General features: G+C 42.1%; 2 protein-coding genes across 2 annotated transcripts; both read left to right on the forward strand.

Annotated features, from left to right (window-relative positions):
• Positions 1 to 2,071: 2,071 nt before the first annotated feature.
• On the forward strand, positions 2,072 to 4,315 carry LOC308625784 (polyadenylate-binding protein 4-like). Its single transcript, XM_081250277.1, has one exon. It carries the CDS (start codon positions 2,092 to 2,094, stop codon positions 3,985 to 3,987), a length of 1,896 nt encoding a protein of 631 aa, XP_081106403.1. The 5' UTR covers positions 2,072 to 2,091; the 3' UTR covers positions 3,988 to 4,315.
• Positions 4,316 to 19,745: 15,430 nt separating this feature from the next.
• LOC308625710 (phospholipase B-like 1) lies at positions 19,746 to 23,623 on the forward strand (the record flags this gene model as incomplete). The annotated part of the gene is made up of 2 exons (XM_081250212.1): positions 19,746 to 19,814; positions 22,094 to 23,623. 2 exons carry the CDS (start codon positions 19,746 to 19,748, stop codon positions 23,435 to 23,437), a joined length of 1,413 nt encoding a protein of 470 aa, XP_081106338.1. The 3' UTR covers positions 23,438 to 23,623.
• Positions 23,624 to 25,463: the final 1,840 nt, after the last annotated feature.

The following is a 25,463-nucleotide window of genomic DNA, read 5'->3' on the forward strand; positions in this document are numbered from 1 at the left end:
AATATATGGGAATAATCTTTTATTTTGATGACAAATGCCAGTTTTATGAGTGTCCTTTCTGACTGGGCAAACATATTTATGGCTTAAATTGATCTATTACAATTTTTTGTCCTCTTATTTTTATCTAGAATGATACATATAATTTCATGACTCCTTTTTCCATGTTCCAGTCAAATTTCAAATGACTAGAATTTCTTACAATTGAAGAAGTTGGACTAGTTGATGAGAGATATAAAAATAAGTAATACATTCTGATCATTCACATGCCAGAAAAAGATAATTTATTCACTTTAGTACTAAAGAGCAAATCCCAAACTAATAGAAAACATGAATGGATTGGAATGGGGGAAAAGTAGACAGAATTAGCAATGGTAGAAATAATATGTGGGATAGAAATTATTAGAATAACTGAGAATACAGAGAATTGGATAGTCAAAGAAAGAAAGGAAAAACTTAAAGTGACTGTAAACTTAAAAAGATAAAAAGAGATGCTCTCTATAAACTTATAGATGCTTGAGATATGAGGAATTTAAAGAGGGACCTTCTGTTAGTTTCTATTATGAGTAAAAAATTTAAATCCTATCTATTAATATGAAATTAAAATTTTAATCAAATAAGAATCTCAATAAAAATGAAGTTCTATATTTATTTCTTGAGGAATGTTACAAACAATATGTGGGATCCATTCTGATGTATTTTCTGTGAGTGTGAATCTCTCGTGCTTCAGAGTCACTGGGGAAGAGAGATGGCTAACTGAGCCTGAATCTAATAGTTGCCGATGTTACCATTGACAGGGAAGGCATTTATGTTATCAGAAACCTAATCTAGCAAAGTAGTAAAAAGAAATGAGAGGGTTGGCTTCCCTCAATGACTTCCAAATAAAGTTGGAGGAACATTGTGGACTGCTGCTGGTCCATGACAGTTTTTACTGACCTATGGCCACATGGAAAATAAAGGAAGACAGTATAATGTTTTTCATAAAACTAAAGCTAAGTAGTTTTAAATTATGTAGGTTCTATTTTGTTGCTGTTAGGATGTCCTTTCTTTTATGAAATGATAATAAAGTCAGATGGTAATTTTATTTAAAAATTAAAGGTTCTTAATAATTATTAATTATTAATAACCTTACTAGACAACCCCCTGACATTCCCCCACAGTGTTTCTTAAAAACCTAAAATTCTGCTCTCTCCGCCCCGGGTTGCCGCAGCCTCCGCCGCTTTCGGGGCTAGCAGCCTGAAGGGAAAAAAAAAAAGAAAAAGATTAAAAAAAAAAAAAAAACCCGAAAACTCTTTAAAATCTTAAAAAAAGAAAGAAAGAAAGAAAGAAAAAGAGCGAATCCTCCTCAGAGAACCCGCGGGGAAGTCACTTTCGCACGCTTCTGGCCTGCCCGATGCCGCCGTCGCCGCCGCCGCCGCACCTGGGCGTTCGTCGGTCCCCGTCCGTCGGTCCGGTGGTGAGCCGCTCGCGCGCCCGCGTCCACGCGCCTCAGCCCGCCGCTCGGCCGCGCCGCGTGGCAGCCCCGCGCCCGCCGCCCTCGCCCCCCGCGCGCCGGCCTCCGCCCTCCACGTGTCCGCGCTGCCCTTCGCCGGCCCGGCGTGGGAGGCGGTTGCGCGCTCCGGCCGCGCGGGGCTTGCCGCGTCGGCACCGACAAATATTTGGTTTCCCTCTTCCCCGGGTTGCTGTAATCTTAAACCGCCGGGAGCCCGAGGCCTATATTTATGGAGAAACGCACGTTCCGGAGGCCGCTGTGGGCACCACTGGGTTGCCTCGGGAAGAATTTTTGTAATTTGGAGGACAGTCCCTGTTTTCATTGTTTTCATTTTTTGAAATTGGGAGCTTCCAGACCAGGACAGCTGAAAATTAACAAACTCCCAGGGAGGGCCATATTGTTTTTGAGAGCCTTTTGTCTGTGGTTGGGCAGTCTCGTCCGAGCCGTCCCCGCACTCCTCTCCGGCCCTCGGAGCCGACTCCAGCTTCTCTGAGCTTCACTGCCACCTGTGGGCCGTGGCTCAGAGCGGAGCCCCTTTTGTCCTGTGTGGCCCCCCCTAAGAAGTCCTCCTGGCAGGGCTCGGGGTACTGGGGGCTGGGGAGATGAACGCTGCGGCCAGCAGCTACCCCATGGCCTCCCTGTACGTGGGTGACCTGCACTCGGACGTCACCGAGGCCATGCTGTACGAAAAGTTCAGTCCTGCGGGGCCTGTGCTGTCCATCCGGGTCTGCCGCAACATGATCACCAGCCGCTCCCTGGGTTATGCCTACATCAACTTCCAGCAGCCGGCTGACGCTGAGGGGGCCTTGGATACCATGAACTTTGATGTGATTAAGGGAAAGCCAATCCGAATCATGTGGTCTCAGAGGGATCCCTCTTTGAGAAAATCTGGCGTGGGAAATGTCGTCATCAAGAACCTGGACAAATCTATAGATAACAAGGCACTTTATGATACTTTTTCTGCTTTTGGAAACATTCTGTCCTGCAAGGTGGTGTGTGATGAGAACGGCTCTAAGGGTTATGCCTTTGTCCACTTCGAGACCCAGGAGGCTGCCGACAAGGCCATCGAGAAGATGAATGGCATGCTCCTCAATGACCGCAAAGTGTTTGTGGGCAGATTCAAGTCTCGAAAAGAGCGGGAAGCTGAGCTTGGAGCCAAAGCTAAGGAATTTACCAATGTTTATATCAAAAACTTCGGGGAAGAGGTGGATGATGAGAGTCTGAAAGAGCTATTCAGCCAGTTTGGTAAGACTCTAAGTGTCAAGGTGATGAGAGATCCCAGTGGGAAATCCAAAGGCTTTGGCTTTGTGAGTTACGAAAAACACGAGGATGCCAATAAGGCCGTGGAGGAGATGAATGGAAAAGAAATCAGTGGGAAAGTCATTTTTGTCGGCCGTGCACAGAAGAAAGTGGAAAGGCAGGCCGAGTTAAAGCGAAAATTTGAACAGCTGAAACAGGAGAGAATTAGTCGGTATCAGGGGGTGAACCTCTACATTAAGAACTTGGATGACACCATTAATGATGAGAAGTTAAGGAAAGAGTTTTCTCCCTTTGGATCAATCACCAGTGCTAAGGTGATGCTGGAGGATGGGAGAAGCAAAGGGTTTGGCTTTGTCTGCTTCTCATCCCCTGAAGAGGCAACCAAAGCAGTCACGGAGATGAACGGACGCATCGTGGGCTCCAAGCCACTGTATGTCGCCCTGGCCCAGAGAAAAGAAGAGAGAAAGGCTCACCTGACCAACCAGTATATGCAGCGGGTGGCCGGGATGAGAGCGCTCCCCGCCAATGCCATCTTAAATCAGTTCCAGCCTGCAGCTGGGGGCTACTTTGTGCCAGCAGTTCCACCGGCTCAGGGAAGACCTCCACATTACACACCTAACCAGTTAGCACAGATGAGGCCTAATCCACGCTGGCAGCAAGGTGGGAGACCTCAAGGCTTCCAAGGAATGCCAAGTGCTATACGCCAGTCTGGGCCTCGTCCAGCTCTTCGCCATCTGGCTCCAACTGGTAATGCTCCGGCCTCTCGTGGCCTCCCTACTACCGCTCAGAGAGTCGGTGTTCCCACAGCTGCGCAGAGCCTAGCGCCTCGTGCCGCTGTTGCTGCCGCTGCTCCTCGGGCTGTTGCACCTTACAAGTACGCCTCCAGTGTCCGCAGCCCTCACCCCGCCACCCAGCCCCTGCAGGCACCCCAGCCTGCGGTCCACGTGCAGGGGCAGGAGCCGCTGACCACCTCCATGCTGGCTGCAGCACCCCCGCAGGAACAGAAACAGATGCTGGGTGAACATTCGTTCCCGCTCATCCAGACAATGCACTCAAACCTGGCTGGGAAGATTACGGGGATGCTGCTGGAGATTGACAACTCGGAGCTGCTGCACATGCTGGAGTCCCCCGAGTCTCTCCGCTCCAAGGTGGATGAAGCTGTGGCAGTCCTGCAGGCTCATCATGACAAGAAAGAAGCTGCCCAGAAGGTGGGCGCTGTTGCTGCTGCTACCTCTTAGACAAGGACAAACCGATTCAAAAGCCAAATAAACCCTCATGGAATTCAGCTCAAGGTTTGAAGACGTCCTAGCTTGTCCTATGGACCTCAACACCAAGAACCACAAATTGCAAATTTAATAGGTCATTTTGTATCAAAAGGTCAATTATGAAGCACCTAGAATTTTTCAATTAAAAGAATATATTCTCTGGGTTCTGATATGGCCCAAACAGTGTTAACTTTTTTTTTTTCTATTGTGAGTTTTGATTTTTCCCCCCCAGAAACTGGTTTTATTTGATGTACCCAAGTCTTAAGTTTCTCAATAAAGAAAAAATCTCCATAAAAAAAAAAAAAAACCTAAAATTCTGGTGCCACTAAATAGGCAGTGCTGCCTTTTTTTTTAATCTACATTTGAAAAATTTTAATGGATCTTTAAATGAGAGTTTTAATTCAGTTAACTAAAATATACATAAGAATAATTTAGTAATCTAATATGAAGATCCATCAGAAAGGAAAGGACATTTTGAGAAATGTCAAGAAAGTGTGACTTTATTCATAATATATATACCATGAAACAGATACTTTCCATTATTTTGGTTACTTCAAAATTTAAATTCTGCTTGTTTTTCAATTAATTTTTTTCATGACAGATGCTGAGTATTGACCTGTTTTTTTTATTCCTGACAATATTAATAGGCTGCCCAACTATATGATACAACTGTTTTTTGCATTTAATTTAAAAGACTTTGGCTCAGCATTTAAAACATCAGGTTACGTGATTTCTAAGATTTCAACTACCTCTAAATTTCCATTGTTTTGTGAGTCAAACTAATGTCATAGAAAATATGTGCAAGGTTCCCAAAAAGTATTTATGCAAAAGTTTTCATGTTTTTGGAGCATGACTGCCTAGGTCTGCTCAGTCAGCAGGATGGGCCCAGTAAGGAAAAGCAGATGCATCCCAGGAGTTGGGTGGGTGGGGCTGGGAAGGGAGGCAGTGCATCTGCCATGAGGGCAAGCTCTCTCATGAGGGTGACAGAAAGTGGTCAGTAGGCATGGGTATGTGACCTCCTCTGTGAGGTATGGAGGTGTCCTCATAAGCAACAGGAACAGGAGAAGCTTAGGAGTTCACATGGGCAAACAACAACATTCCTGTGGGTCTGGAGGAAATGGGGCCCTGGTCACAGGGAAGGTGACAAGACCCTCCTCGTTAAGAGGTGATGGAACAGGCAGCTTACCATGACAGTCTGCAGTCCATGAGAACAGGAGAAATCAGTTAATATTTTAATGAACATTTAGCATCTATATATACTCCCCAGTTCTTTGCCTGGTTGTTGGGAAAGAAGAGACAGCTGAGAAACATCAATTGAAGATATTCCATGTGGAGTAGGAGAGCTGGCAGAAACTCCTTCCCTCCTCCAGGCACTCCAGACTTTCAAATGGCAGGGACTGAAAGTCAGGCAGGACAGCCAAGTACAACACCTCACAAGCATTTCCAGAAGAATGAGATCTCCCTGGGCACAGAAAACCTAGGGCAGGCCTGAAGATCAAAACAAACTCCCCAGGAATATAGAGAGTTGACACCCAGGCTCTAAAGCGGGGAGGCATTTCCTACAGTTTGGAAAGCTGGCTGTTTGGATGTAAAGCACAAGGATAATACTGGAATTTCATGAGAGCTTACATCCAAAGTCTGCAAGAGAAAAGTCCTGATCCTATTCTCAAAACATGTGAAACTAGTGATAAACTGAATTAAACTAAAGTTTCAAGAAAACCTAGACTCAGATTAACCACAGATCATATTGACTCAGTTCTTCAATTAGCAGTATGATACAAGAAGGACCATGATTTCTATGGAGGTAAATATTATTTACCTCAGCCTCCACTATTCTATTACACAAACTGTCTGACATAAAATTTAAAATTATGGGACACAAAAAGAAGCAAGAAATGTGGCCTGTGATTAAAAGAGGAAACAGTCAATAGAAGCAAAAAAGGAGGCTATAGTATCGCCAGACCAGGATTTTTAAAAGACTGTAAAAAAAAAATACCAAAGGCTCTAGGGGAAAGAGAGTAAAGTGAATGTGAAGAGATGAATAATTTCAGCAAACATGGAAACTATAAAAAAGAAATTTAAATGTTAGAAATAAGAAATACAATATTAGAAGAATTTACTACATATGCTTAATAGCATGGACACAGTAGAGGAAAGAATGAACAAACATTAAGACAGGTCAGTAGAAAGTTTCTAAACTGAAACACAAAAGGAGGAAAAGAAGCAGGGCACCTGAGATATTTGAGACAATAACAAACAATCTAGCATATGTGTAATTGGAGTTCCAGAAGGACAGGAGAGTGAGAAAGGGATAGGAGAAATATTTGTAAAGATAGTGGCTGAGAATTTTTCAAAATGTATTAAAGACATTATCCCAAATATTGAAGAAGTTCAGTGAACCATAAATGATGCTAGATATCCCTACAGAACAAAATGAATTTTGACCCTTATCTCACTCCTTCCACAAAAATTAATTCATGATATATCATAGAAATAAATGTAAAACACAAAACCATAAAGCTCTTAGAAGAAAACATCATGACATATCTTCTCCATCATAATGTTTCTTAAACAAGACACAAAAGTGCTAAATATAAAGAAAAAATTTTAAATTGGATCTCAACAAAATTAAATTTTTCTCATCAAAAAACACCATGAAGAAAATAAGTGAGCCATAGGTTGGAAAACATAGTCATTGTGTACGTAGTACATCATGTACACAAAAACATAGTCATCGTGTACATCTAACAAAGGATTATACCCACTAGGTATAATAAACTATGAATCAACAACAAAAAATGAACAATTTAATAAACTAGCAAATGATTTAAATGAACAAGTCCCATCAGAAGTTATATGAATGCCCTTAGTAAATAAAAAGTTCTCTATTAGTTATCAGAGAAATGGTAATTAAAAACAAATTATCAAGGGGAGGAGTCAAGATGCCAGTGTGGGAAGACACAGAGTTAACATCTCCCCACAACTAGGGCACCTGCTGACCGCTGGTGGGGGACTTTGACCCCCAAGGAGATGGGAGGAACCCCAGAGTAAACTAGTAGGACCCAGGGGGACCAAGGAGGGAGGAGAAGTGGAGGCCAGACAATTTGGGCGCCCCTGAGGCTGGGGAGATCAGCAGAGGCAGGCAGGAGGGGCCCTCCCAGACCACAGACCAGAGGAGCAGGAGGAGAAGAGGGAGTTTACCCCACCCACTTGAGCCCAGGAAGCCTGCTAGGCTCCCAGGTGAGGTCCCCTGCACTCTGAGACCAGGGGTGGGGGGCAGGCCTGGGTCTCTTCTGTTCCTTGAGCCTAAGCCCCAACCACACAGCCCCCAGGGCCTTTTCCAGCATTGTGGGTCCTGAGCATTGGCCCTGCCCACCACCCAAACCTCCCCCTTACTTAGGCCCCACTCTCCACATCCAAATCCTTTCACACTCCCCCATGCCTTTTTTATTTTTTTTGCTTTTCCCTTGTCCTTTCTTTTTCTTTTTCTTGTCCTCTTTTTTAATACTATGGTACTGATGTACTTCCAGTTGTTGATTCACCTATATTTTTATTTTTACATTCTTTCCAACATATCTGTTAGTTTCCTAGTATAATTTTATTTTTTAATTTGTTATTTTCTCTTTTTTTTTTTTTTTTTTTTTTTGCTGCCCCACGTGGCTTGTGGGATCTTGATTCACGAACCTGGGGTTGGGCAGAAGCTCCTGCAGTGAAAGCTCCAAGTCTGAACAACTGGACAAACAGAGAACCTCAGACCACAGGGCATATTCAGCAGAGTGAGGTCTCACAGAGTTCCCCATCTCAGCACCAAGACCCAGATCTACCCAATAGCATACAAACTCCAGCGTTGGGAGCCTCAGACCAAACAACCAGTTAAACAGGAACACAATCCCACTCATAAAAGAAAGAGGTGGGGGGGATGGCAAAATAATATGTCACAGATGAAGGAGCAAGATAAAAACCTACAAGACCAAATCAATGAAGAGGAAATAGGCAATCAACCTGAAAAAGAATTCAGACTAATGATAGTAAAGATGATCCAAAATATCAGATATAAAATGGAAGCACAGATTGAGAAAATATAAGAAATGTTTAACAATGATCTAGAAGAACTAAACAAACAAACAGAGATGAATAACACAATAACTAAAATGAAAAATACACTAGAAGGAATCAGAACAGAATGACTGAGGCAGAAGAAGGAATAAGTGATCTGGAAGACAAAATGGTGGAAATAACTGCCAAGGAGTGGAAAAAAGAAAAAAGAATAAAAAGAATTGAAGACAATCTCAGAGACCTCTGGGACAACACTAAATGCAGCAACTTATGAATTACAGGTGTCCCAGAAGAAGAAGAGAAAAAGAAAGGGACTGAGAAAATATTTGAAGAGATTATAGCCAAAAAATTCCCTAACATGGGAGAGGAAATAGTCACCCAACTCCAGGAAGAACTGAGGTCCCATACAGGATACACCTTAGGAAAAACACACCAAGACACATATTAATGAAACTAACAAAAATTATATTCAAAAAATATATTAAAAGCAGCAAGTGAAAAACAACAAATAACATACAAAGGAATCCCTATTGACGTTATCAGCTGATTTTTCAGTGGAAGCTCTGCAGGCAAGAAGGGAGTGGCAGGATATACTTAAAGTGATGAAGGAGAAAAACCTACAACCAAGATTACTCTACCCAGCAAGGAACTCATTCAGATTCGGTGGAGAACTCGAAAGGTTTTCAGACAAACAAAATCTAAGAGAACTCAGCACCACATAACCAGCCTTATGAAAGAAGGCTAAAGAAACTTCTCTAATCAGGAAACACAAGAGAAGAAAAAGACCCACAAAAACAAACCCAAAACAATATAAGAAAATGATAATAGGAATACATATAGCGATAATAACCTTGAATGTAAATGGATTAAATGCCCCAACCAAAAGACTCAGACTGATTGAATGGATACAAAAACATGACCTATATATATGCTGTCTACAAGAGACCAACTTCAGACCTAGGGACACATACAGACTGAAAGTGAAGTGATGGAAAAATGAAGGTGGAATTGCCATACTTGTATCAGATAAAATAGACTTTAAAATAAAGACTGTTACAAGAGATAAGGAGGGACATTGCATAATGATCAAACGATCAATCCAAGAAGAAGATATAACAATTATAAATGTCTATGCACTCAACATAGGAGCACCTCAATACATAAGGCAAATGCTAACAACCATGAAAGGAGAAATCGACAGTGACACAATAATAGTAGGGGATTTTAACACTCCACTTACACCAATGGACAGATCAGCCAAACAGAAAAGAAATAAGGAAACACAAGATTTATATGACACAATAGACCAGAGAGATCTAACTGATATGTATAGAACATTTCACCAGAAAGTGACAGAATACACTTTCTTCTCAAATGCACATGGAACATTCTGTAGGATAGATCACATCCTGGGTCACAAATCAAGCCTTGGTAAATTTAAGAAAATTGAAATTGTATCAAGCATCTTTTCTGACACAACACTATGAGATTGGAAATCAATTACAGGAAAAAACTGTAAAAAACACAAATACATGGAAGCTAAACACTGTGCTACTAAATAACCGAGAGATCACTGAAGAAATCAAAGAAGAAATTTTAAAATATATAGAAAAAAATGACAATGAAAACATGACAAACCAAAATCTATGGGACACAGCAAAAACGGTTGAAAGAGGGAAGTTTGTAGCAATTCAATCTCACCCCAAGAAACAAGAAAAATATCAAATAAACAACCTAACCCTACACTTAAAACAGCTAGAGAAAGAAGAACAAAGAAAACCCAAAGTCAGTAGAAGGAAACAAATCATAAAGATCAGAACAGAAATAAATGAAACAGAAATGAAGAAAACAATAGCAAAGATCAATAAAACTAAAAGCTGGTTCTTTGAGAAGATAAACAAAATGGATAAACCCTTAGCCAGACTCATCAAGAAAAAAAGGGAAAGGATGCAAATCAATAAAATTGGAAATGAAAAAGGAGAAATCACAATTGACACTGCAGAAATACAAAGGATTATAAAAGACTACTATCAACAACTATATGCCAATAAAATGGGCAACCATGAAGAAATGCACAAATTCTGGAAAGGTACAATTTTCCAAGACTGAACCAGGAGGAATTAGAAAATATAAATAGACCTATCACAAGTAATGAAATTGAAACCATAATTTAAAATCTTCAAACAAACAAAAGTCCAGGACCACATGGCTTCACAGGTGAATTCTATCAATTATTTAGAGAAGAGCTAACACTGATCCTTCTCAAAGTCTTCCAAAAAATTGCAGAGGGAGAAACACTCCAAAATTCATTCTATGAAGCCACCATCACCCTGATACCAAAACCAGACAAAGATATCACAAACAAAGAAAATTAAAGACCAATATCACTGATGAACATAGATGTAAAAATGCTGAACAAAACACTAGCAAACAGAATTCAATAGCACATTAAAAGGATCATACACCTTGATCAAAAGGGATTTATCCCAGGGATGCAAGTCTTCTTCAATGTATGCAAAACAATCAATGTGATACACCACATTAACAAATTAAGGAATAAAAAACATATAATCATCTCAGTATATGCAGAAAAAGCTTTTGACAAAATTCAACACCAGTTTATGATAAAAACTCTCCAGAAGGGCTTCCCTGGTGGTGCAGTGGTTGAGAGTCCGCCTGCCGATGCAGGGGACACGGGTTCGTGCCTCGGTCTGGAAAGATCCCACATGCCGTGGAGTGGCTGGGCCCTTGAGCCATGGCCGCTAAGCCTGCGCTTCTGGAGCCTGTGCTCCGCAACAGGAAAGGCCACAACAGTGAGAGGCCCACTTATCGCAAAAAAAAAAAAAAAAAACTCTCCAGAAAATGGGCATAGAGGGAACATACCTCAACAATAATGGCCGTATATAAAAACCCACAGAAAGCATCATACTAAATGGTGAAAAACTGAAAGCATTTCCACTATGATCAGGAACATAACAAGGATGTCCACTCTTGCACTCTTATTCAACATAGGTTTGGAAGGCCCAGCCATGGCAATCATAGAAGAAAAAGAAATAAAAGGAATACAAATTGGAAAAGAAGAAGTAAAACTGTCACTGTTTGACGATGACATGATACTATATATAGAAAATCCTAAAGATGCCACCAGAAAACTACGAGAACTAATCAATGAATTTGGTAAGGTTGCAGGATACAAAAGTAATGCGCAGAAATCTCTGGCATTCCTATACACCAACATCAAAAAATGAGAAGGAGAAATTAAGGAAACACTCCCATTTACCACTGCAACAAAAAGAATAAAATACCTAGGAATAAACCTGCTAAGGAGGCGAAAGACATGTACTTAGAAAATTATAAAACACTGATGAAAGAAATCCAAGATGGCATAACAGATGAAGAAATGTACCATGTTCTTGGATTGGAAGACTCAATATTGTGAAAATGACTAAACTGCCCACAGCAATCTACAGATTCAGTGTAATCCCTATCAAACTACCAATGGCATTCTTCACAGAATTAGAACAAAAATCTTAGCAATTTTGTTCACCTTCTCAAAGAAACAGCTTTTAGTTTTATTGATCTTTGCTATTGTTTCCTTCATTTCTTCTTCATTTATTTCTGATCTGATCTTTATGATTCGTTCCTTCTTCTAACTTTGGGATCTTTTTGCTTGTCTTTCTCTAACTGTTTTAGGTGTAAGTTTAGTTTGTTTATTTGAGTTTTTTCTTGTTTCATGAGGTAGGATTGTATTGCTATGAACTTCCCTCTTAGAACTGCTTTTGCTGCATCCCATAGGTTTTGGGTCATCGTGTTTTCATTGTCATTTGTTTCTAGGTATTTTTTCATTTCCTCTTTGATTTCTTCAGTGATCTCCTTGTTATTAAGTAGTGTATTGTTTAGCCGCCATGTGTTTGTATTTTTTACAGATTTTTTTCCTGTAATTGATATCTAGTCTCATAGCACTGTAGTCGTAAAAGATACTGGATACAATTTCAATTGTCTTAAATTTACCAAGGCTTGATTTGTGACCCAAGATATGATCTATCCTGGAGAATGTTCCATGAGCATTTGAGAAGAAAATGTATTCTGTTCTTTTTGGATGGAATGTCCTATAAATATCAATTAAGTCTGTCTTGTTTAATGTATCATTTAAAGCTTGTGTTTCCTTATTTATTTTCATTTTGGACGACCTGTCCATTGGTGGAAGTGGGGTGTTAAAGTCCCCTACTATGAATGTGTTACTGTCGATTTCCCCTTTTATGGCTGTTAGAATTTGCCTTATGTGTTGAGGTGCTCCTATGTTGGGTGCATAAATATTTACAATTGTTATATCTTCTTCTTGGATTGATCCCTTGATCATTATGTAGTGTCCTTCTTTGTCTCTTGTAATAGTCTTTGCTTTAAAGCCTATTTTGTCTGACATGAGAATTGCTACTAAAGCTTTCTTTTGGTTTCCATTTGCATGGAATATCTTTTTCCATCCCCTCACTTTCAGTCTGTATGTGTCCCTAGGTCTGAAGTGGGTCTCTTGTTGAAAGCATATATACGAGTCTTGTTTTTGGAACCATTCATCCTGTCTGTGTCTTTTGGTTGGAGCATTTAATCCATTTACATTTCAGGTAATTAGCGATATGTATGTTCCTTTTCCCATTTTCTTGATTGTTTTGGGTTTCTTATTGTAGGTCTTTTCCTTCTCTTGTGTTTCCTGCCTAGAGAAGTTCCTTTAGCATTTGTTGTAAAACTGGTTTTGTGGTGCTGAATTCTCTTAGCTTTTGCTTGTCTGTAAAGGTTTTAATTTCTCCGTCGAATCTGAATGATGTCCTTGCTGGGTAGAGTAATCGTGGTTGTAGGTTTTTCCCTTTCATCACTTTAAATATGTCCTGCCACACCCTTCTGGCTTGCAGTTTCTGCTGAAAGATCAGCTGTTAACCTTATGGGGATTCCCTTGTGTGTTATTTGTTGTTTTTCCCTTGCTGCTTTTAATATTTTTTCTTTGTATTTAATTTTTGATAGTTTGATTAATATGTGTCTTGGCATGTTTATCCTTGTATTTATCCTGTATGGGACTCTCTGTGCTTCCTGGACTTGACTGACTATTTCCTTTGCCATATTAGGGAAGTTTTCAACTATAATCTCTTCAAATATTTTCTCAGTCCCTTTCTTTTTCTCTTCTTCTTCTAGGACCCCTATAATTCGAATCTTGGTGCATTTCGTGTTGTCCCAGAGGTCTCTGAGATTGTCCTCAATTCTTTTCATTCTTTTTTCTTTATTCTTCTCTGCAATAGTTATTTCCACTATTTTATCTTCCAGGTCACTTATCCGTTCTTCTGCCTCAGTGATTCCGCTATTGATTCCTTCTAGAGAATTTTTTATTTCATTTATTGTGTTGGTCATCTCTGTTTGTTTGCTCTTTAGTTCTTCTAGATCCGTGTTAAATGTTTCTTGTATTTTCTCCATTCTATTTCCAAGATTTTGGATCATCTTTACTATCATTATTCTGAATTCTTTTTCATTTAGACTGCCTATTTCCTCTTCATTTGTTTGGTCTGGTGGCTTTTTACCTTCCTCCTTCATCTGCTGTGTGTTTCTCTGTCTTCTCATTTTGCTTAACTTACTGTGTTTGGGGTCTCCTTTTCACAGGCTGCAGTTTCGTGGTTCCCATTGTTTTTGGTGTCTGCTCCCAGTGACTATGGTTGGTCCAGTGGGTTGTGTAGCCTTCCTGGTAGAGGGGAGTAGTGCCTGTGTTCTGATGGATGAGACTGGATCTTTTCTTTCTTGTGGGCCGGACCATGTCCAGTGGTTTGTTTTTGGGTGTTTGTGACCTTATTATGATTTTAGGCAGCCTCTCTGCTAATGGGTGGGGTTGTGATCCTGTCTTGGTAGTTGTTTGGCATAGGGTGTCCACCACGGTAGCTTGCTGGTCATTTAGTGGAGCTGGGTCTTGGCGTTGAGATGGAGGTCTACTGGAGATTTTCACCATTTGATATTACGTGGAGCTGGGAGGTCTCTGGTGGACCAATGTCCTGAACTTGGCTCTCCCTCCTCAGAGGCACAGGCCTGACAGCTGGCCAGAGCACCAAGACCCTGTCATCCACATGGCTCAGAATAAAAAGGAGAAAGAAAGAAAGAAAGAAAGAAAGAAAGAAAGAAAGAAAGAAAGAAAGAAAGAGAAAAGTTATTAAAATAAAAATTTTTTTTAATTATTAAAAATTTTTAAAAATTGGTCTTCCCTGGTGGCGCAGTGGTTGAGAGTCTGCCTGCCGATGCAGGGGACACGGGTTCGTGCCCTGGTCCGGGAAGGTCCCACATGCCACAGAGCGGCTGGGCCCGTGAGCCATGGCTGCTGAGCCTGTGCGTCCGGGGCCTGTGCTCCACAATGGGAGAGGCCACAACAGTGAGAGGTCCATGTACCGCAAAAAAACTAAATAAATAAAAATAAATTTTAAAACATTAAAAAAATTAAAAAGTAATAAAAAAAAGAAAGAAAGAAAGAAGAGAGCAACCAAACCAAGAAACAAATCGACCAAGGATAACAAGGGCTAAAAACTATACTAAAAAAACAAAAAAAAAAGACAGAACCCTAGGACAGATGGTAAAAGCAAAGCTATACAAACAAAATCCCACACAGAAGCATACACATACACACTCACAAAAAGAGAAAAAGGAAAAATATATATATCCTTGCTCCCAAAGTCCACTGCCTCAATTTGGGATGATTCGTTGTCTATTCAGGTATTCCACAGATGCAGGGTACATCATGTTCACTGTGGAGATTTAATCTGCTGCTCCTGAGGCTGCTGGGAGAGATTTCCCTTTCTCTTCTTTGTTCTCACAGTTCCCGGGGTTCAGCTTTGGATTTGGACCCACCTCTGTGTGTATGTCGCCTCAGGGCTTCTGTTCTTCGCTCAGGCAGGACGGGGTTAAAGGAGCCGCTGATTCGGGGGCTCTGGCTCACTCAGGCCAGGGGGAGGGAGGGGCATGATGAAGGGCGAGCCTGCGGCGGCAGAGGCCAACATGACATTGAACCAGCCTGAGGCGCGCCGTGCGTTCTCCCAGGGAAGTTGTCCCTGGATCCCGGGAGCCTGGCAGCGGCGGGCTGCACAGGCTCCCGGGAGGGGAGGTGTGGATAGTGACCTGTGCTTGCACACAGGTTTCTTGGTGGCGGCGGCAGCAGCCCCAGCGTCCCACGCCCGTCTCCGGGGTCCGCGCTGATAGCCGCGGCTCGCGCCCATCTCTGGAGCTCCTTTAAGCAGCGCTCTTAATCCCCTCTCCTCACACCCCAGGAAACAAAGAGGGAAGAAAAAGTCTCTTGCCTCTTCGGCAGGTCCAGACCTTTTCCCGGACTCCCTCCGGGCTAGCCGTGGTGCACTAAACCCTTCAGGCTCTCTTCCCGCCGCCAGCCCCAGTCCTCTCCCTGCGCTCCGACTGAAGCACGAGCCTCAGCTCCCAGCCCCGCCCACCCCAGCGGGTGAGCAGACAAGCCTCTCGGGCTGGTGAGTGCCGGTCGGCACCGATCCTCTGTGCGGGAATCTCTCCACTTTGCCCTCCGTACCCCTGTGGCTGCGCTCTCCTCCGCGGCTCCGAAGCTCTCCCCCTCCGCCACCCGCAGTCTCTGCCCGCAAAGGGGCTTCCTAGTGTGTGGAAACCTTTCCTCCTTCACAGCTCCCTCCCACTGGTGCAGGTTCCGTCCCTATCCTTTTGTCTCTGTTTATTCTTTTTTCTTTTGCTACCCGGGTACGTGGGGAGTTTCTTGCCTTTTGGGAGGTCTGAGGTCTTCTGCCAGCGTTCAGTAGGTGTTCTGTAGGAGTTGTTCCACATGTAGATGTATTTCTGATGTATTTGTGGGGAGGAAGGTGATCTCCACGTCTTACTCTTCCGCCATCTTGACGGTCTCTGGGAGATATAAATCTATTTGATGTCTTACTTTAGTTTTTTTCAAATGATATTATATGACGTCTAACGTGGGCTGGTTCTAAAGTGAATTTATGAAGAGACGGCTCATAGGAAAGTTTCTTGTCTATGAATTCAGATGAAAACTGTATAAATGATGAGCTGGGCTGTAAAATCAGCTGTAAACAAAATTAAAACCAGTAAGCCTAATGTCATCGTTCAGTCAATCAATTTTAGAATATTCCAGAATATTAAATTGTGATCTGTAGTCATATTGTTTCATAAGGAAATGAAAAACTCTTTCATGTCCTGATAGGCTTTTACGTGGTAGAATATAACAGTGTCAATTCATAGCCCAATACTTGTAGTAAAGTATAAACACTCTTTGGGGCCATCGCTCACCATGCTGTGTGAACAGGGGTTTCTGTTCCAGCAACAAGGACCCTCACCTGGCTTCTGTTTATATCTCAACACCATTTTTAAATGCCCCAACTCCAGCAGACTGCCAGTCTATACTCTATTTCAGTTATTTATTCCTGCTAAATTAGCTATCTGTCCTCCATTCTGTCAGCCTGTTTCTTCTTGGTCCCCTTCTGCAGCCAGCAGTTTGTCCTATTAGACATGCACCCATCATTCCATCTGTTACCCCTTACCTCCCTCCCTTGATTTCCCTTGTGCTTAATTTGCTAATCCTCCACCTTGAAAAGAATCCTCTCCCCCTTCCTTAGGTACACGCTGTGCCTAGTGACATCCTTCTAAAGAGAACTGTGCAAGGGAAAAAAAAAAGTAACTTTGCAATGGAGAAACCTGACAACGACTACCTCAGCCAGGTGATCAAGGTCAGCATCGGTATTCATAAACCATCTGCTGATAGTGTGTACTCTCTACGACACTTTACCTTTGTGGTCTTCCTCCCAAAAACCCTTAACTTGAGTCCTATCAGGAGAAAAACATAATAATGGGACATCCTACCAAAAACAATCCTCTAATCTATCTTCCTTCTCCTGTTAAAAACCCACAAGTTTTGCTGGTGAATGTCTTTAAAATGGGCTGCTCCCCCACAGGTATTCTCTTTGTCCTCAGCTGTGCTGCAATGGAGATTTGCTCATCTCTAGTTGATGGCTCCAGATATATCCTTATTTCCCAACTCTTGTTGCAAAGTTGTTCCTCATTTCCCTTCACTGCACCTGTGGGTGACCTTCATTCCTCCCACAGTTTTGTTGTGAGCTTTAAGTGACATCAAAGTACGTGAGCTGTCTGAAGTCTGTGAGGAGAGTTCACAGGTGCATCTTCGCTCTGCTGAGAGGATGGGGTCCTGTGGAGTGACTGCTCTCAGACGCTCTCTAGTTCACAAACTTTCTTTTCATCTTCCTCCTTCTTATTGTCTCAGAGAAAGAGTTGTGTCTATTATGAATGGTGTAAAATGTCAGTGGATGTTTCTGAAAAGGTAGCTTTTATCATTTACACACATAAATGACAAAATTAATTCATAAGTGCAAATGCTGAAGAATAAAATTTTATCGGTAATTCCCATCACAGCATCTCATTAGCCCATCCTAATCATTCCAGCCTCATCAGCATCTCTCTCACCAGCTGCCTCTGAGAGAAGATTTTGATTCAATAGCTTTCTGTGTGTGACTTACGTTAGTTTTTTTTCTTCCAGTTTTACTGAGAAATAATTGACATACAGCACAGTAGAAGTTTAATGATAATTAAGCACAATGATTTGACTTACATACATATAAAGTGATTATCACAATGTTTAGTGAACATCCATCATCTCATGTAAGTAAAAAAATTAAATATTTTTAAAAAGCCTTTTTCCTTGTGATGAGAACTCTTAGGACTTACTCTCTTCACACTGTCACATGTAACATACAGCAGTGTTAATGTTGTACATTACATCCCCAGTGCTTATTTATCTTATAACTCGAAGTTTGTACCTTTTGACTGCAAGATTCAACAAACTTTAGACAAAAAAAAACAAAAAAGAAGTTCCTAAAGAATGACCCTTTCTATGTCAAACTGTTCCACCATGTCAGGGTTTACATAATCCCATGGGAACGTCTGTCAGTCTGCTCGACACTGGGAGTGCATTAGCGAAAAAACAAAAAGTGACTTTAGGCAACTTAAATAAGAAGACTATACATTAAGGGTACGGGGTGCTCACAGAATTGAAGGGAATGTGGAGGAAGCTGGCTTGTAGTAAACAAGAAATGGGAGATGTTATGGGCTGAATTTGAAATTCAAATGTTGAAGCCCTAATCCCCAGTAGCTCAGAATGTGACTGTATTTGGGCCTTTAAAGAGATGATTAAGTTAAATAAGGCCATTGGCTGGCGGGGGGTGGGGGGGCGGTTGTCTAATCCAATATGACCAGTGTCCTTATAAGAAGAAGAGATTAGGACACAGAGACACCAGGGGTGCATTCACAGAAGAAAGAGCACATGATAACCCAAGGAGAAGGCAGCTATCTGCAAGCCTGGGAGAGAGACCTCAGAGAAAACCAGACCTGCCAACACCTTGATCGTGGACTTCTAGCTTCCAGAACTGTGAGAAAATACATTTCTGTTGTGTAAATCACCTAGTCTGTGGTATTTTTGTTATAGCAGCCTGAGCAAACTAATATGGGGTTTTGACAGTAAGATCTGAGAATCGTCACTAGAATAAATGATAAACTTCCACTGTCTTTGTCTCACTTAACATCAAAGTCCTCAGTAGAGAGAATCCTATTAGCAGAGTTTAGATTCAGGTCATGTACCCTCATCCCCCCCTAGGTTAGTGAGATAACTGGCTTGTCCAAAGTCATCAGAGGACTGCTTTGTAGCCCCTTATGCAGAGAGCAGAAAACTTTGAATCTCAACAAAACTGTACATGGTAGGTAGAGAGGGACTTTCCAGTAGGAAATCCAGGTGTGGCTAAGGGCAGATACTCGGATGCCCAAAAAGTGACAAATATTCTGCTTCTAATAAAGCATTTTTAAATAAATTCATCTGATTTTGAAATGGCCATTTTACTTTTTTGATAGAAAATAAAAATTCAGTTTTGCATGCATGCTTTCTATTTTTTAAATGTGAAAATTTTAAATATGAAATGAAATCAACCTTTGCTTTTGAGTTTCATTCCATCTCCATCACACCAGTCTGCCTTCAGCATCATGACTGATGCTGGAAACTCGGCCTCTGTGCACTGGTGCTGAATCGAGTCTCAGAGACAGAGTTTTGGGTGAAGTAGGAAAGAATTGCCTTATTGCTTTGCCAGGCAAAGGGGAACAGAGTGGGCTTGTGCCCTCAAAAACTGTGTGTCCCAACCTGGGTGGGGTGGGGGGAGTTGTGAGGAGTTTTATAGTCAAGGGCCTGGTTGCTGATAAGGATTAGTGTGCATGCAGGGCCTGTATTTCTTCAATCTAGAGATCTTCTGGAGTCAGGGGGGAGTTTTGAGGAGTTTTATAGTCAAGGGCATGGTTGCTGATAAGGATTAGTGTGCATGCAGGGCCTGTATTTCTTCAATCTAGAGATCTTCTGGAGTCAGGTGGTCTTGTGATCTGTGGTTCTTGAGGTTATGGAACTGTGACTTTCTCTCTGGAACATCTTCCATTTGGTGGGGGTTTTAGTTCTGTAGAAGAGTGTAAAGATATTGTTATGTGTATCCCTTGAGGCAGAACCAGGACCCTGCCCCAAGGCTGCACTATTGTTTCTTGACTGTTCCTCCCTTGTCTCTCCATCCCCTCCCTTCCCTGATTAACAACTGTTTGAACCTGCCCTTCAGAACTCAGGGAAGGAGGACATGGTTGCCTTCATTATCACAGATCATGCTGGACCTGTTCTCCCTAACCACCCAGGGCCAAGTCTTCCTGTAAAAACAGACTTTAGCATCCAGTATTGTAATGTCCTTTTTGAAGTCTTTTTTTTCTTCAAAATATTCTTTTCACATTTCAGTTGTCAGAAATTTTATAAAGAACTTCGATTCTGCCCTTTATTAAGCCTTTGCCTGAACAGCATCTGTGTCCTCATAGTGGATCTTTGGAAAGACAGCAGTTTATTTCAAGGATAACAAGCTGGGGTTCAAACCCTCACATGGAAACCAAGTGCCCCTAAAACTGAGTTCCTCTGCTGAGTGTATGATTAACCTCTCTATCCAAAACTTTATTACCTTTCTTGTCCCACACCTGTTCCCCTGAAGATTAAGGAGTATGAAAGAAAAGGGGGGATTGAAACCAAGCAGGACCCTGTGGGGCCCTCCTGTTGCAGGAAAGGGGACCCCTTCCAGGTCCCAAAAGTGGGCTCCTGTCTAACGCTCAGAAATGAATTGTCTGAGGAGACACACATGCTGACAAAGCAAGAGACTTTATTGGGAAGGGGCACCCGGGTGGAGAGCAGGAAGGTAATGGAACCCAGGAGGACCGCTCTGCCACATGGCTCACAGTCTCAGGTTTTATAGTGATGGGATTTGTTTCCAGGTTGTCTCTGGACAATCATTCTGACTCAGGGTCCTTCCTGGTGGCACACACATCACTCAGCCAAGATGGATTCCAATGAGGAGGATTCTGGGAGGTTGGTAAGACATATGGACTGGCGTCTCCTTTTGACTTTTCCCGAATTCTTCTGGTGGGTGATGGCTTGTTTTTCATGTTCCTTACCAGGACCTCCTGTCACAAAATAACTCATGCAAATGGTTACCTTGGTGCCTGGCCATGGTGAGCAGTTTCAGTCAGTGTTTCCCCTAACACTCTCAGGTACCAAAGCCCCTCCATGTCCCTTGTTTCTTGTTTGTATAAAAAGGCTTTAGTCTCCTAGGCCTTCCCTGAGTTCCAAAGATCAGGCACAGGCAGTTACTAATTAGAGAAGTGAGGGAATGCAGAAACAAAGGAAAAACAATTAAACAAAAAAAGTAATGACAAAAGTTCAGTGATAAAACAGAGTCCTAGTTCCTCCTCAATGGATATATATAACAATCTGATATCTTTGAGTTATTCTTCAGGAACTAAGACACTCACTGCCACCTGCCCCTCAGGTGGAGGATAGTGACTACATGGTGACCACAAACACATAGACCACAGACTGGTTGGAACCAGAAAGTTGATGATTGAGATTCCCAAAGCACCACCCTGTTACCTCACCACCAACCAATCAGAAGAAAATCATGAATCCTGCAGCCCTCGCTCCAAATGTTGCCTTTAAAAATGCTCCCCTGAAAACCATCAAGGAGTTCAAGTCTTTTGAGCATGAGCTGCCCATACTCCTTACTGGGCCCTGCAAGAAATGATGTTCTTTCCTTCACCACAACCCAGTGTCAGTAAGTTGGCTTTGCTTTGTGGTGGGTGAGCAGACCCAAGTTCGATTCAATAACAACAGCAGATGGCAGTAATTCAAAGAAAGCTCCTTCACCTTGCATCTAGAAAGATGCTCTTCTTCTGAGAGAGTGTCTAGTAAGTCAAGATTCAATTATTAAAACACAACCATTACATCTGTGTGATGAAAGACACTATGCAATCTGAGAGGCCAAGGGAGAGCATCTGAAAGAATTTTGTTCTATGCCAAGAAAAACTATCACTACGTTTAGAAACCATGAGATCATCTTTTTTTATTCCTTATACTGAAATAACATTTAAGAATCTAAGGCTTTAAGTTTATACTTATTTCCTCAAGTCCAGATGTCTTTATAAATTTGTCGATGCTGAATAATGTTTGGATGAGTTTAACAGTCACTGCTCTGAGTCAGCACAGTGCTTTGGCTTATGTAGGATCTGCATAAAACCACTTCTCCAGTCCTTCTCCTGCATTTACCATTTACTAAGCAGGTGACTTTGCACAAGTTACCTGTTATATTGTGATTTATGATAAGAAATATATATATTTGGTCTTCATCCCTGGTCCAGGCACAAAGCTCCTAAAACCCTTGAAATTTCCTAAGTGTTGAGAGGGATAAAGCTGTCTTTTGTTATGTCAATGAGGTGACTTTCAAAAAGCCCCTAGGTAACCTAAGAATGGGGGCTGGTTGCCAGGGGAACAAACCACGTGATAGAATAGTTGCAACTTTCACTTCTACCCACTCCCCACAACTTCCCAGGTAGGAAGAGTAGCTAGAGATTTAGTTCAATCACCAATGCCCGAGGGTTATCTCACTGTGTGCAGCGGCGGCAGATCCACCAGGGCCACAGCCTGAGACATATATATGACCACTTCACAAACCTCTACCCACAGCTGATTAATAAACGTTCCGTGGTGGATAAAGTACAGGAGTTTTTAACGAAGCAAGATCAGTGGGCCCGGGATAACATCAAAAATTACAAGGATGACCCATTTTGGAGACACACAGGCTATGTTATGGAACAAATGGATGGGCTATATGTAGGAGCAACAAAGAGGGCTATAGTAGAAGGAACAAAGCCCATAACCCTGTTCCAGATTCAGTTCCTGAATGCTGTTGGAGATCTGCTGGACCTGATTCCCTCACTTTCTCCCACAAAAAACTTCGGCCTGGAGTTTTTTAAGAGATGGGACATGGGACATTGCTCTGCTCTTATTAAGGTTCTTCCTGGATTTGAGAACATCTTTTTTGCTCACTCAAGCTGGTACACGTATGCTGCCATGCTCAGGATATATAAACACTGGGACTTCAACATCAGTGATAAAGACACCAGCAGTAGTCGTCTCCCTTTCAGCAGTTACCCAGGGTTTTTGGAGTCTCTGGACGACTTTTACCTTCTCAGCAGTGGTTTGGTATTGCTGCAGACCACAAACAGCGTGTATAATAAAACCCTACTGCAGCACGTGGTACCCCAGTCTCTCCTGGCCTGGCAAAGAGTCCGGGTGGCCAACATGATGGCAAACGGAGGCAAGCAGTGGGCAGAGGTCTTTTCAAAATACAACTCTGGCACATATAACAATCAGTACATGGTCCTGGACCTGAAGAAGGTAAATCTGAACTACAGCCTTGATAAAGGCACTCTGTACATTGTGGAGCAAATTCCTACATATGTAGAATGTTCTGAACAAACCGACATTCTGCGGACAGGATACTGGCCCTCCTACAACATTCCTTTCCATGAAAAAATCTACAACTGGAGTGGCTATCCAATGTTGGTTAAGAAGCTGGGTTTGGACTACTCTCATGATCTGGCTTCACGAGCCAAAATCTTCCGGCGTGACCAAGGGAAAGTGACTGATATGGAATCCATGAAATATATCATGCGATACAACAATTACAAGAATGAGACTTACAGTAACGGTGATCCCTGCAATACCATCTGCTGCCGTGAGGACCTGAACTCACTTAATCCAAGTCCTGGAGGTTGCTATGACACCAAGGTGGCAGATATCTACCTGGCATCCAAGTACACAGCCTATGCCATTAGTGGGCCCACAGTACAAGGTGGCCTCCCTGTTTTTCACTGGAGCCGTTTCAACAAAACTCTCCATGAGGGCATGCCAGAGGCCTACAACTTTGATTTTATTACCATGAAACCAATTCTGTAACTTGACATAAAATGGAGGGAGATGAGATACCAAGGGCACTATTTTAACTACGTTTTCCCATTCAGAATTAGTCTTAATAAAATATATTCAATCTAAAAAAAAAAAAAAAGGTTGGGGTTCAGAGAGCCTCCAGGTTGGTGAACACATGGAGATTCAGGGAGAATGCACCACTGCAGAAGGCATGGAAACTCCACACCATTTCCCCATACCCTGCACTGGGCATCTTTCCATCTGGCTATTCCTAAGTTATACCCTTTTATATTAACTGGTAATCTCATAAATAAAATGTTTCCCAAGTTCTGTGAGCCATCCTAGCAAATAAATAAAACCCAAGGAGAGGGTAGTGGGAACCTCCGATTTATAGTAAGCCAGAAGCACAGATAACAACCTGACATCAGATGCAGTTGGCATCTGAAATGGGTGAGGGAGCGGTATGGTAGAACTGAGCCCTTAACCTGTGGGATCTGATAGGACATTCAGCTGTTGTCAGAGAATTGCTTGGTGGTATCAGACACATGTTGAAGTTGTGTCGGAATTATATACCTAACCATTCTGGCTTCCATTTCCTCATCTGTAAATCGGGTATGAGGATGAAATAAGACAAAACATGCAAGCTGTTAGTAACGTTACTACGACCTAAGGACTGAGGTACAGAGACAGCGAGACTGGTCCTGCCCTAGAGGGGCTGCAGAAGGTGGTACAGACCCCTGAACCCAGTGATGTCTGCTTAGGGACTGTACAGTCAGAGCACAAATCTAGGCCTCCAAAGATGCTTTTCTTTCGGACCCACATCAAGCTTCAAAAAATGAGTAAGTCCCTAATTGGCCATAATGGGCAAAACCCAAGAGCTTGTTGTACAGACAGTCAGCCACAGCTCCCAGTCATCCACGTGATCACAAGGGTACACAACTGATACACCTACAATTGCTCTGTACCCAGACAACCATTCTGCTTTTCACTTCCAGTACAGTATTCCATAAATTACATGAGAGATTCAACACTTTGTTATAAAATAGGCTTTGTGTCAGATGATTTTGCCAATTGTAACCTAATGTAAGTGTTCTGAGCACATGTAATTGTAGGCTACGATATTCAGTGGGCTAGGTGTCTTAAATGCATTTTCAACTTATGATATTTTCAACTAATAATGGCTCTATTGGGATGTAACCCCATGGTAAATCAAGGAAGATCTGTGCTAAGTCAGTGATTTCATTTACTTGCATGTCAAAGGCCTAACTGCCAATTTCATCATGATCTGCTTCAGCAAATTAGGGGAAATGTCAACAGTTTGGGTGTCAATAATGTTTTGACAGAGACCCTGTCCTCAGTTTGAAACTGTAAACCTACTCGACCATTCCTAGGACATATGGCTTCACTGAGGCCTAATTATATGGGGTGGTTTTGCTTGGCAGTACAAAAGCAGCCTTACAGAATACCTTATATAGGCCTTTGTCTTGGAGAAAATTCAAATTCTGATCAAGTTCCAGCCTTTCTCAAAAGAGCTTCTTTGCTCTAAAGAGATCCCAGTGTCCACTGCATTTCAGGATGACAGGTTCACCCACAGTTTCCATTGGCAAGAACCTTACGCACAGGAAGTACAAATACCCAGCACCATGTTTCACAACGCAGCTGATGAGGGCTTCCATTTATTGGGATGCTGTGCTGAATGGTTGACAAATTTTAACTCAGTCTTTATAATTCCATTTTACACTGAGCAATTCGAGGCTCAGTGAGAGTGAGTAACCTGCGCAAAATGATCCGACTAACAAGAAGGGAGCCAGGATTTGAGCACACATCTGATTTAAAAGCCAAAGAATACATAAACACTTGTTTTTATGTTCCCAGCACCTAAACTAGACCCAGTGTAAGCAAAGAGAAATATTCATAATCCTGCTAATAGGAATTTTCTTTAATTCCTATTAACAAGAAATCATCTGATGTCTAAACCTGGGGTGGGGGGTAATGACTACACATCTTCACCTGGTTGTAGTTACAGCCCATGCTACCATACTCTTGTTTGGATTAA

The sequence above is a fragment of the Mesoplodon bidens genome (assembly GCF_964165515.1).
Source record: "Mesoplodon bidens genome assembly, chromosome: 11".
Lineage (NCBI taxonomy): Eukaryota > Metazoa > Chordata > Mammalia > Artiodactyla > Ziphiidae > Mesoplodon > Mesoplodon bidens.

Coding starts and splice junctions, on each gene's coding strand:
- LOC308625784 (XM_081250277.1), top strand. CDS start 2,092: ATGAACGCTGCGGCCAGCAGCTACCCCATGGCCTCCCTGTACGTGGGT.